Genomic DNA, 13,282 nt, shown 5'->3' on the forward strand with positions numbered 1-13,282 from the left:
CTCTTTGGTTAGGGCTTTTACATTTTTTCCTCATATTCTATATGAGCTCTCAGCATCTTCAATTCTCCACCGTTTTCCCATTCTCATTCTCCTCCAAATCCCTCCCCTGCCTCCTCCGCTGATAAGGCAACCCGTACTTAGGCTTCCTCCCCCTCCTCTTCCGCGTCTTCACGAGATCTTCTCTCAAAAGTATGCCACGGCAACACAATATATAAGGATTCGTTTGATACACAGAATTGAATTATAATTCAATTCCAAAAACTTTGTTCGATAAAAATGATGCAACTGTGTGTGCCTGTGTGTGCAGTGTTTGTGCGCTACGTTTATGTAGTGCATGAATGTGCATAATTTTATAACTATTTCAAAGTCTAATTATTTAATTTTGATATGGAATTTAGACTGTGGAATTGTGATGAATTGGAATTGTAATTCAATTCTATAATGCGTTGTAGAATAGTAGAAGAAAAGAGGTATCTAACCACTGCTGCTTCCTTCCATATCCATGAGACAGAGTGCTGCACTCAAAACATCCTCATCGACATGGTGTACTCTCACAATGTGTACCTTAAATTCGTGAGGCGCAGTCATATGGAAAAACAATATATCTCCTATCTTCAACTTGTGCGCTTCGGAAAAGCCCATCCATCCAGCGCTCAAGCCGAGGCTCTTGTAAATGTAAGTTGTCATGTACTCAGTTCCCAATTCATCCACCAACACAATCGATGTGTTATTTTTGGGCAAATATTTTCTGCAAAAATCTCTTGGTGGATGCTGTCGTAATAAGAAAAAATGTTAGGCCACCAATGCAATGTTTCCAACATGTTACATAAACAGGATGGAGTAATATTTACCAGCCAAAATCCGCCTTTAACATTTGATTTGAGCATATGCTTCACAAAATGAGGCAGTTCGTTTTCCAAACGTTCATGTACTCTTTCTGCTCGCTCCACTACGGAATACTGAGTTTCGAGGTCATCATATAGGTCGCCAAACGTGCTCCTCTTTTTTGCAATGCTGCTTTACATTCACAGTACACAAATCAGCATTTCTTTCACTTTCAAGCAAATAAACATGAAGATTGGACAAGAAATAGATACTTCACCTTTTTTATTTTTTGGGACTATCTGATGCCTGTTTGGAATTTTAGAAATTATCATCAGCTCATCATTTACCATTGAAAGAAACAGAAACATTTTTTATATATGCTTGTTCATGTACCCCCTTTGCTTTTCTTTTGATTTACGGGTTAATATCTATCATCATCTTTGTGCGCTCACCATTGCACAAAGTTGTGCAATCATCGTTGCACAAAGTTTTCACATATTAGCACAAAGTTGTCAAATATTAGCACAAAGTTGTCAAATATTTATGTTTTAGTATAGTAAGTGGTAATAGTTATTTAAATCATGAAAGTGGTCTAGTTTTGGTTAATCTGTAAAAATATTGAATAACGAAATTTAAGTTGTTCTCAATTGTATCATTATTCATTCAAGTACATAAAGTTGTAAAATGAAGTTTTTTTATACGAATGATATGTAGTAATTGTGAAAAATGGAAACATTGTACTGACCAATTTTTACTATAATTTGAATAACTATTACTCCTCTGCCCCTATTAAGAGTTCTATTTTGCCATTTTCATCCCCCAATTAAGAGTCATATTTCACTTTTACCAAAAATAATAAGTTTGCATCGCATTTCACCAACTTATTCTACTTGCATTCTATTTTAAAACTAATATGTATAAGTGCGACTCATATTCAACCCATATTTCTTAAAATCCGTGCTTAAACCAAATAGGACTCTTATTACAGGATAGATGGAGTATCACATACTATAAAAATATTTTTGCATTTGAAATTAGTTATATACTTTTGTTTTTATCATTTTATAAATTTGTAAAAATAAGTAGGAACCGTAAGATTTTTGTAAAAATATTTTAAATATATATATATAGGGCCCCTGTATCTAATATATATATATATATATATATATATATATAGGATTGTGTTAAAATGACAACACCTCTTAAAGTAACACCATACCACCATTCCTAGCCAATCATTTGTACATGTGGACGAATAATAAGCTGCCATGTGGCAATCATAAAAATTGCTCAAGGGTAAATTTTCACGGACTGCAATATCCAATACACTGGACTGCAACTTTTCCCGACTGCAATATCCAATACGCTAGACTGCAATCTATAATACTCTAGCGTTTATACTATTGCAGTCTAGCATATATAATATTGCAGTCTAGCGTGGTGTCACATTATCATTTTAAGAGTGTTGTCATTTTAACGCACCCCTATATATATATATATATATTACTTTTAAAATTTCCACACCGGCTTATTTGTTTTTCTAGTTCCGTCCCAACCAAGATAGTTGGTGCATTAGTTTTGCACGAGGTTTAAAAGAGAAGAAAGTTAATTTTTTTTCCAAAAATAGAAACAATTCAACCAAATTGGAATGGCCCAAAAAAGAATACGACTCAACTATCTGCATAAGGTCGCTTAACTGCTACTTGCAGTTCGTAAGCGTTGAAATTAGAGCGTTAAATAGAAAAAAGAGCATTAAATGCTTATTACTTTCTTATGAGTACATCGGCCAAATAGCTAAATCCGACTTGGAAAAATAAATACTAACCGAATATAGAATCTATGCTGGGTTACCCGAATAAATAACGCATTTACACAGCTAAAACATGAAATGAGTTTGGGCCCACTCAGCGTTTCAAGATTCGGTAAAAATCAAATCTAGTTATACTAAAACGCTTTCAAATCGTCGATTACCCTTAGACCTCAATAATCCGAAGAACCCTTATGGCATCACAACAAGATGGCATATAAGGCTAAAAAAAAAAAAAAAAAAACTCAATGGCATTAATCGGAATAAGACTAAACAAAGAAAATTCAACATAAATCTACACAAAAATTCACAATCAACAAAACATACAGGTGTGTATAAACATAGATCCAAGCATAAATCACATATAATAACCAAAGGAAATCGTAAATTCTTACTTGTATATCTTTAGATCTGAGCTTTCTTGAAACACCCTCACCACGAGAAGAAGACATATTGGAATAGAAGTAAGATAATCGATAAATAATACTCCAACTTAAGCAAATAAATTAGCACAACAATTAGACAAGACAACAACACTCGAGCAGGTTGGAGAAAATGAGAGCACAGAATAGAGAAAATCGAGATTGAGAAGAGAAATCCTTGTCAACACAAGAATGGGGTGAGTAGAAATAATGGTGAAGTAGGGTATTTATAGATGAAAAATAGAGAGAATCTTTTTATAAAAAAAATCAAAATTCAAATCGGTTGTTTTCTTCCAGAAACCGGCGGCTCGATCCACGGTTTCTGACAGAAAACCGGTGGTATTCGATTTAAATTGTGATCTTTTATATTTTGTCCAATGAATAAGATGCGTTCTTATAAATACAGAATTTGAGAAATGTTAAAAGTGAAAAAGTGCAATTGTATTTATTTTGATCTTATTTGTGCACGTGTTTTGAACATGAGGGAGACGTGTAGTTAATAAACTATTTTATAAGCATAAATAAATTAATTTAGTCTTATGCTATGCTCTAGTCAAAACTAAAATTGAAAAAAAATTAAAAACAAACAAAAAATATAGTGTGTGTGCGACTGTGTGTGTGCACGCAATGTGTGTTGTGTTCATATAAAGAACATAAATTAACCCAAAAAAGAATGAGACACAACTATCGGTCATAAGGTCGCTTAACTGCTATAATTTGTAAGCGTTGAAATTAGAGCACTAAATAAATAAAAAATAGAGCATTAAATGCTTATTGCTTTCTTACGCATACATCGACCAATTAGCTAAATCCGACCAGGCAAAATAAATGCATACTAATCGAAGAATGGGGTGAGTAGAAATGATGAGGAAGTAGGGTATATATAGATGAAAAATTGAAAGAATCTTTTTTTTTTAAAGAAAATTTCAAAATTCAAAATTCAAATATGGTTGTTTTCTTCCAGAAACCGGCAGCTTGGTCCACGGTTTCTGTTAGAAAACCGGTGGTTTCCGATTTTCATTAAATCATGATCTCTTATATTTTCGTCCAATGAATAAGATGCGTTCTTACAAATACGAAATTTGTGAAATGTTAAAAGTGAAAAAGTGCAATTGTATTTATTTTTATCTTATCTTTTGATTTTCTAATAACTGTGATTTTGAATATGCACATGTTTTGAACATAAGGGAGACGTGTAGCTAATAAAATATTTTATAAGCTTAAATAATTAAATTAGTCTTATGCAATGCTCTACTCAAAACTAAAATTTTAAAAATAATTAAAAATCAACAAAAAAATAGTGTGTGTGTGTGGGCGTGTGTGCATTGTGTGTGCGCAGTGTGTGTTGTATTTGTGCTATGTTTATATAGTGAACATAAATTAACCCAAACATTCAACAAAAATAAACCCAAAATTTCACAATCAACTAAACATAAAAGTGTGTATAGACATGGTCCAAGCATAAATCACATATAATTAACCAAAGTAAATCATAAATTCTCACTTGCATATCTTTAGATCTGAGCTTTCTTGAAACACCCTCACCATGAGAAGAAGTTGTATTGAAATTGAAGTATGATAATTGATAAATAATGAACAACTTTAGTAAATAAATTAGCACAACAAGTAGACTAGACAACAACACTTGAGCAAATAGGAGAAAATGAAAGTACACAATAGAGAAAATCGAGATTGAGAAGAGAACTCGTTGTCAACACAAGAATGGGGCGAGTAGAACTAAGGTATATATAGATGAAAAATAGAGAGAATCTTTTTTTTTAATTCAAAATTCAAAATATGGTTGTTTTCTTCCATAAACCGGCGGCTCGGTCCACGGTTTCTGTTAGAAAACCGGTGGTTTCCGATTTTCATTAAATCATGATCTCTTATATTTTCGTCCAATGAATAAGATGCGTTCTTACAAATACGAAATTTGTGAAATGTTAAAAAGTGAAAAAGTGCAATTGTATTTATTTTTATCTTATCTTTTGATTTTCTAATAACTGTGATTTTGAATATGCACATGTTTTGAACATAAGGGAGACGTGTAGCTAATAAATTATTTTATAAGCTTAAATAATTAAATTAGTCTTATGCAATGCTCTACTCAAAACTAAAATTTTAAAAATAATTAAAAATCAACAAAAAAATAGTGTGTGTGTGTGTGTGAGCGTGTGCAATGTGTGTGCGTAGTGTGTGTTGTCTGTGTGCTATGTTTATATAATGAACATAAATTAACCCAAATATTCAACAAAAATTCACAATCAACTAAACATAAAGGTGTGTATAGACATGGATCCAAGCATAAATCACATATAATTGATAAATAATAAATTCTCACTTGCGTATCTTTAGATCTGAGCTTTCTTGAAACACCCTCACCCTGAGAAGAGGACATATTGAAATTGAAGTGTGATAATTGATAAATAATGAACAACTTAAGTAAATAATGAGATTTAAAATAAGTGGTCAAGACAACAACACTGAGCAAAATAGATAGAATGAGGGTACAGAATAAAGAAAATTGAGATTAATAAGAGAAATCATTGTCAACACAAGAATATGGTGAGTAGAAATGATGGGGAAGTAGGTATTTATGGATGAAAATAGAGAGAATCTTTTATATATAGAAAAATTCAAAATTCAAATCTGGCTGTTTTCTTCCAGAAATCGGCGGCTCGGTCCACGGTTTCTGGCATAAAACCGGTGGTTTTCGATTTTCCTTAAATCGAGATCTTTAATATTTTCGTACAATGAATAACATGCATTCTTATAAATACGATGAGAAATGTTAAAAGTGAAATAGTGCAATTGTATTTGTTCTGATCTTATTTTATGGTTTTCTAATAACTATGATTTTGAATATGCACGTGTTTTGAACATGAGGCCGACGTGTAGTTAATAAACTATTTTATAAGCTTAAATAAATTAAATTAGTCTTATGCAATGATGTAGTAAAAACTAAAATTGAAAAATATTAAGAACCAACAAAAAATATAGTGCGTGTGTTTGTGCGACTGTGTGTGTGTGCATGCAATGTGTGCTATGTTCATATAGAGAACAAAAAAAAGAATGCGACTCAACTATCAGTCATAAGGTCGCTTAACTGTTACAATTTGTAAGCATTGAAATTAGAGCATTAAATGAAAAAAAAAATAGAGCATTAAATGCTTATTGCTTTCTTACGTATACATCGGCCAACTAGCTAAATCCGACCAGGCAAAATAAATACATACTAACCGAATACAGAATCTATGCCGGTCACCCAGATAAATAACGCGTTTAAACAGATAAAACGTGAACTGAGTTTGAGTCCACTCGGCATTTCAAGATTAGGTAAAACTTAAATCTAGTTATACTAAAATGCTTAAACGTTTCAAATCGCCGATTGCCCTTAGACCTCCGTAAACTGAAGAACCCTTATGGCATCACAACAAATTGGCATATAAGGCAAAAAAAAAAAAAAAAAAAAAAACCTCAATGGCTTAACTAGTAGTACAAGATTCAATAAAGAGTATTCCACATACATCTGCACAAAAAATCCACAATCAACAAAACATAAAGGTGTTCATAGATATAGATCCAAGCATAAATCTCATATAATTAACCAAAGAAAATCATAAATTCTCATATGTATATCTTTAGATCTGAGCTTTCTTGTAACACCCCCACCACGAGAAGAAGACATATTGAAATTGAAATCTGATAATTGATAAATAATGAACAACTTAAGTAAATAATGAGATTACGAGCACAACACGTGGACTAGACAACAACACTTGAGCAAATTCGAAAGAATGAGGGTACAAAATAAAGAAAATTAAGATTGATAAGAGAAATCATTGTCAACACAAGAATGTGGTGTGTAGAAATGATGGTGAAGTAGGTATTTATAGACGAATAATCGAGCGAATCTTTTTTTAAAGAAAAATTCAAAATTCAAATCTGGTTGTTTTCTCCCAGAAATTGGCGGCTCGGTCCACGGTTTCTGGCATAAAACCGGTGGTTTTCGATTTTCCTTAAATCATGATCTTTAATATTTCCGTCCAATGAATAAGATACGTTCTTATAAATACAAAAAATGAGAAATGTTAAAAGTGAAAAAGTGAAATTGTATTTATTTTTATCTTATCTTCAGGTTTTCTAATAACTATAATTTTGAATATGCACGTGTTTTGAACATGAAGGAGACGTGTAGCTAATAAACTATTTTATAAGCATAAATAAATTAAATTAGTCTTATGCAATGATGTAGTCCAAACTAAAATCGAAAAAAAATAGGAACCAACAAAAAATATAGTGTGTGTGTGTATGCGCGCGCAGTGTGTGCGACCGTGTGTGTGCACACAATGTGTGTTGTGTTCATATAGAGAATATAAATTAACATTAAAAAGAGTACGAATCAACTATCGATCATAAGGTCGCTTAACTACTATAATTTGTAAGCGTTGAAATTAGAGCATTAAATGAAAAAATAGAGCATTAAATGCTTATTGCTTTCTTACGTTTACATCGGTCAACTCGCTAAATTAAACTTGGCAAAATAAATACATACTAACCGAATATGGAATCTATGCCGGGTTACCCGGATTAATAGAGAATTTACACAGCTAAAACGTTGTAACGTTTCTACTCACCGATTGCCCTTAAACCTCCATAAATTAAGGAACCCTTATGGCATCACAACAAATTGGCATATAAGGCAAAAAAAAAAAAAAAAAAAACTATAATGAGAATTCAACATAAATCTGCACAAAAATCCACAATCAACAAAACATAAAGGTGTTCATAGATATAGATCCAAGCATAAATCTCATATAATTAACCCAAAAAAGAATACGACTCAACTATCGGTCATAAGGTCACTTAACTGCAACAATTTGTAATCCTTAAAATATGAACATTAAATGAAAAAAATATAGCATTAAATGCTTATTGCTTTCTTACGGATACATCGGCCAACTAGCTTAATTAGACCTGGCATTAATCGGCCAACAAGCATTAAATGCTTATTGCTTTCTTACGAATACATCGGCCAACTAGCTTAATCAGACCTGGCAAAATAAATACATACTAACCGAATACGGAATTTGTGTCGGGTTACCGGATAAATAACGCGTTTACACAGATTAGTCGTGGACAGAGTTTGAGCCCACTCAGTGTTTCAAGATTAGGTAAAAATTAAATCTAGTTATACTAAAATGCTTAAACGTTTCAAATCACCGATTGCCCTTAGACCTCCATAAACTGAAGAACCCTTATGGCATCACAACAAATTGTCAAATAAGGCCAAAAAAAGAAAAGAAAAACTCAATGGCTTTGACTAGAACAAGATTAAAGAAAGAGAATTCAACTTAAATCTGCACAAAAATCCACAATCGACAAAACATAAAGGTGTTCATAGACACATATCCAAGCATAAATCCCATATAATTAACCAAAGAAAATCATAAATTCTCACTTGTATACCTTTAGATCTGAGCTTTCTTGTAACACCGTGAGAGCACTAGAGCTTTAACGAGTGCAGTGCAGGTGCGGTATGATATCACGCGATCTAACAGGTCCAAAGGATTCGACTAGACTTCTAAGGCTAGAAAACCGTGGAACTATCAGAAAGGGGTCGTTGGATGCACTCTATTCCCTCAAAACCTCAACCCACTATACTACAACTAGCACAGGGAAGTAAGGGATCGATCCCACGAGGATGAAGGTGCTACAAAACTGCATTTGAGGATGTTTTGGAAAAGAAAGGGGTTGGCTGCTGCCACGCAAATTATGGGTTGAGTACTAAAACTACTGGGTCTGAGAGACTTAAACTACTTTACTCTACCTACTGGGTCTAAGAAACAAGAACGTACGGAACATGCATGACTTTAAGAAATAAAATATTTGAGAATTAAAGAAAACAACTGGAGTTAAGTAACTAGACAGACTTTCCTAATTTAGACAAACAAAGGAGAAACAAACAGTGGGGACCAATTTCCTTAAACGACCAGGGTCTGGAAAAGCAGCTGAAAAGCAGAAGTACATGCAGAAAAGTAAAAGGTCTTGCAGAAAGGTGCTAACATAAAGCAGATTTGATTCTAACTACCACCAAACATCATCTTCTTCAGGAATCAAATGAGAATAACAGAGAAAACAGAGCATTTAACATCATGAAAACAGAGTAAACTTCGGATCCAAACTAAAAACGAGAAATTAAAGTCGCAACTAACAGACCTACGCTACTGGACCTAAGAAATGGAGAAACATAACGTAAATAGCCATGATCATGCAGAAACATAAATAGAAACACCAGATCTGCCAAACTCCAACTCAAATCCAACATAACTCAACAAATCCAAACAACTCCATACAAAAATCCACAGCCTCCAGCAACCAATACACAAATCTCAGCTCCGAATATTCCAACAATAATTCAACAACGCAAAATAAAAACAACCGAACAAGCTCGACCGAACAAAATCCAACAAAAGCAAAGGTAAACTTCCATAAATGCAGAGATAGGTTCAAATCCAGTAGATCCAAGTCAACAACTAAGAGTTACGAAACTAAAACGAACAAGTACTTAAAACCGAGAACAAACTAAACAAAGCAAAATAAATATTGTTTCTTCGCCTTCACAAGGCAGTGTTACACAGCAGCAAAATAACGACGATGAACCACCACGGTAGCCGGAATCACCCCATCTCCAAGTGTGCAGCAAGTGAAATGAGAATTTTTGAAGTGTGGAACTAAGGAAAATCGAACTCTCCCTTCAAAAGTGAGCGAGGAGCCTTTTATATAGGTGAGGCTCTGATCCCTAGGGCATCCCTCTGGTAATTTGACGCTTTTGCCCTTGAATAAGACTCTTAAAAAGGAATCTGCTCATGCTCTATTCTGTTCCTGCCGCCAGCTTCTAATTCTCCCAGGTCCGGGCGACGACTTCTGATTTTCACTTCAATTCCATCTCTTTTGCATTTGCCTGGTCAGGTAACAGCAATTCCTGGGTCCGGCAGATTTACTACGCACCTGAACTTATATAACGCACATTAGCGCCCCAAATGCACAGATTTTTACCCTAAACCGATGCATGAAACGGGCCTTATCACACCGCCACCATGAGAAGAAGACATATTGAAATTGAAGTATAATAATTCATAAATGGTGAACAACTTAAGTAAATAATGAGATTATGAGCACAACAAGTAGACATGACATCAACACTTGAGCAAATTGGAGAAAATGAGGGCATAGAACAAAGAAAATTGAGATTGATAAGAGAAATATTTGTCAACACGGAATGAGGTGAGTAGAAATGAAGGCGAAGTAGATTATTTATAGATGTAAAATAGAGAGAAGCTTTTTTTAAAGAAAAAATAATAATTCAAATCTGGTCGGTCCACGGTTTCTGGCAGAAAACCGACAATTTACGGTTTTCATTAAATCTCGATCTTTTATATTTTCGTCCAATGAATAAGATGTGTTTTATAAATACTCCATTCTGCACTCGTTTTATAAGTATGATAATAAATAGTTAAAGTGGGAAAATGATAAAGTAAGAAGGAGAATAATGTTGAAGAGACTCTTATACAGAAAAGTGACCGAGACTCATAAAGTGGAACAGAGGTAGTACAAAATTTGAGAAATACTGAAAGTGGAAAAATGCAATTGTATTTATTTTGATCTTATCTTCTGGTTTTCTAATAACTATGATTTTTAATATGCACATGTTTTGAACATGAGGGAGACGTGTAGCTAATAAACTATTTTATAAGCATAAATTAATTAAATTAGTCTTATGCAATGCTCTAATCAAAACTAAAATTGAAAATAAAATTAAGAACTAACAAAAAATATATTGTATGTGTGTGTGCGCAGTGTGTGCGACTGTGAGTATGCACAATGTGTGCTGTGTTTATATAGTGAATATAAATTAACCCAAAAATTCACGATCAACAAATGATAAAGGTGTGTATAGGCATGGATCCAAGCACAATTTACATATAATTAACAAAAGGAAATCATAAATTCTAACTTGTATATCCTTAGATTTGAGCTTTCGTGAAACAACCTATTCCTTGTTATCTACTTGCACCACATTCTTCGTCCTTCTCTTCTTCTTTTGTTGTAAGCAAATATATTAAATTAAATTTAATTGCGTTTCTTTTTGTGCGGGATTTTAAAAATTGATATTTAAATGTCAAGTGATAAGAGAATAATAATGTAGGAAAATGAATTAAAAAAAGACCGAAAAAGAAAAAATAAAGTAAGAAAGAATAAAGTTTTTGCCAAATATAAAAACAAAACCGCCCCAAAAAAATACAACTCAACTATCAGCCATAAGGTCACTTAATTGCTACAATTCGTAAGCGTTGATATTAGAGCATTAAATGAGTATTGCCTTCTTACGGATACATTGCCAAACTTGCTTAATACGACCAGCCACAATAAATACAAACGGAATCTATACCAGGTTACCCGGGTAAATAACACTTTTAAACAACTAAAACGTGAAATGAGTTTAAACCCACTCAACGATTCAAAATTAGGGAAAAATTGAATCTAGTTACACGAGAACCCATAAACATTTCAAATCGCCGATTACCCTTAGACCTCTAGATCTGGGAACCGAACGAACCCTTTCACAACAAATTGGCATTTGAGACAAAAAAAAGGAAAAAAAACTCAATGGCATTAATTGGAACAAGATTAAACAAAGAGAATTCAACGAAAATCTACCCAAAAATTCACAATCAACAAAACATAATGGTGCATATAGACATGGATCCAAGCATAAATCACATGTAATAAACCAAAGTAATCATAAATTCTCACGTATATATCTTTAGATTTGAGCTAGGTAATCATAAATTCTCACGTATATATCTTTAGATTTGAGCTTTCTTGAAATACCTTTCTCCTTGTTATCTACTTGCACCACATCTTCTCTTCTTTTGCTGTAAGCACAATATATCAAATTAACATGAAAAGGCCATCTAAGGGCATCCACTATAGGGGCGGCGCGCCGGCCGCCCCGGAGGCGGCTTAGCCGCGGCGGTCTATAGGGGAGGACGCGTCCGCCCCGGGGGCGGACGAAAATGTTGGGGCGGAAGGGCCATCGCCCCGAAGTCGGCGAGGACGGGCCGGATGAGAGAGAAGCGCGGCGGCCGCCGCGCCTATCTATTGCGCGGCGAAACCGCCGCGGCGGTCGCCGGCTTTTACTTTTTTTTTTTAAATTCGAATTTGTAATTATTTTTTTGGGCTTATTTAAATACCCCACCAATTTGTTTTTCACTCCACTCCCAATTTCACAACCCTAGATTTTATAACAAATGCACGGGAGAGACGAAGATTCACCCGGCACGGAAGAATCGGGATACGGATACTATCCTTCTTCCCGGCCATCTCAGCTGTGGGGATCGAGTCCCACCCCCCGGGGATCGAGTCCCAGTCCCCCTCCATTCCAGTTGTGGTCACCGACATCCCCGCCATGGCAACAAAGCCAATATCGGGGTCAATCTTCTCATCAGAGGAATTTGGGCCGTTCGGCATTTGGAGATTATCGACCGACTATGGACTTGCCCAACCATCCGCGGCCGGATACCCCTTCTCACTCTTTCCAGCGCACCCAGACTCCTTTGTCTGATTTCGATAGGTTCACACTGGAGCAGATGATGGGGCTGATGAGTCCGGGCCTACCGGAGACCCCGCCGACGAGATCTTCCGGCGACGGCGGTGGTGGGAGAGGCGGCGGCGACGACGGTGGTGGGAGAGGCGGCGGCAACAGTGGTGGTGGGAGGGCCGGCGGCAACGGCGGTGGGGGGAGGGCCGGCGGCGACGGCGGTGGGGGGAGAGGCGGCGGCGGTGGGGGGCGGGCCGGCGGCGACGACGACGGGGATGGCAGCGGCAGCGGCGGTAGCGAGTCGGGGCGGGCACTACACCAAAGACGAGTCGATTCCTGTGGCGAGGGCATGGGATGCCGTCACATCAGACCCCTGTGTTGGCACCGATCAGACCGAGATGGGCTTTTGGAAGCGCGTCTTGTTGACCTATAATGAGTTCAAGCCGAGAGGCGCCAAACCGCGTGACGCGGAACAGCTCCGGAAAAAGTTTGGGAGGATTCTGACACCCACCAGGAACGGGCATCTACGACAACAACCTTCTCAACGCTGAGAGTGGCCGCAACGAAGCCGACGTGAAGGCTCTGTCTGTGTCCCAATACAACGCGCTATATAAGCCTAAGTTC

The 13,282-nt window shown here is 35.8% G+C and overlaps 1 protein-coding gene across 1 annotated transcript; it reads right to left on the reverse strand.

Moving 5' to 3' along the window:
- Positions 1–49: 49 nt before the first annotated feature.
- On the reverse strand, positions 50–12,588 carry LOC148933913 (uncharacterized). The gene is made up of 4 exons (XM_089062027.1): positions 12,332–12,588; positions 852–1,014; positions 480–771; positions 50–177 (listed from the first exon to the last, which is right to left on the reverse strand). Exons 1-4 carry the CDS (start codon positions 12,586–12,588, stop codon positions 59–61), a joined length of 831 nt encoding a protein of 276 aa, XP_088918153.1. The 3' UTR covers positions 50–58.
- Between the last annotated feature and the right edge of the window lie 694 nt (positions 12,589–13,282).

Source organism: Salvia hispanica, chromosome 1 (assembly GCF_029641045.1).
Source record: "Salvia hispanica isolate PSC_SH4W2 chromosome 1, Shi_PSC_v1, whole genome shotgun sequence".
NCBI classification, from domain to species: Eukaryota; Viridiplantae; Streptophyta; class Magnoliopsida; order Lamiales; family Lamiaceae; genus Salvia; species Salvia hispanica.

What these genes read in the sequence shown, in the direction of transcription:
- LOC148933913 (XM_089062027.1), bottom strand. Translation starts at nt 12,588, where the DNA reads ATGCCGAACGGCCCAAATTCCTCTGATGAGAAGATTGACCCCGATATT. An exon ending in TTAAAGGCGGATTTTGGCTG is followed by an intron (nt 772 to 851) that starts GTAAATATTACT and finishes TTATTACGACAG; the next exon opens with CATCCACCAAGAGATTTTTG. An exon ending in TATGGAAGGAAGCAGCAGTG is followed by an intron (nt 178 to 479) that starts GTTAGATACCTC and finishes TTTTGAGAGAAG; the next exon opens with ATCTCGTGAAGACGCGGAAG.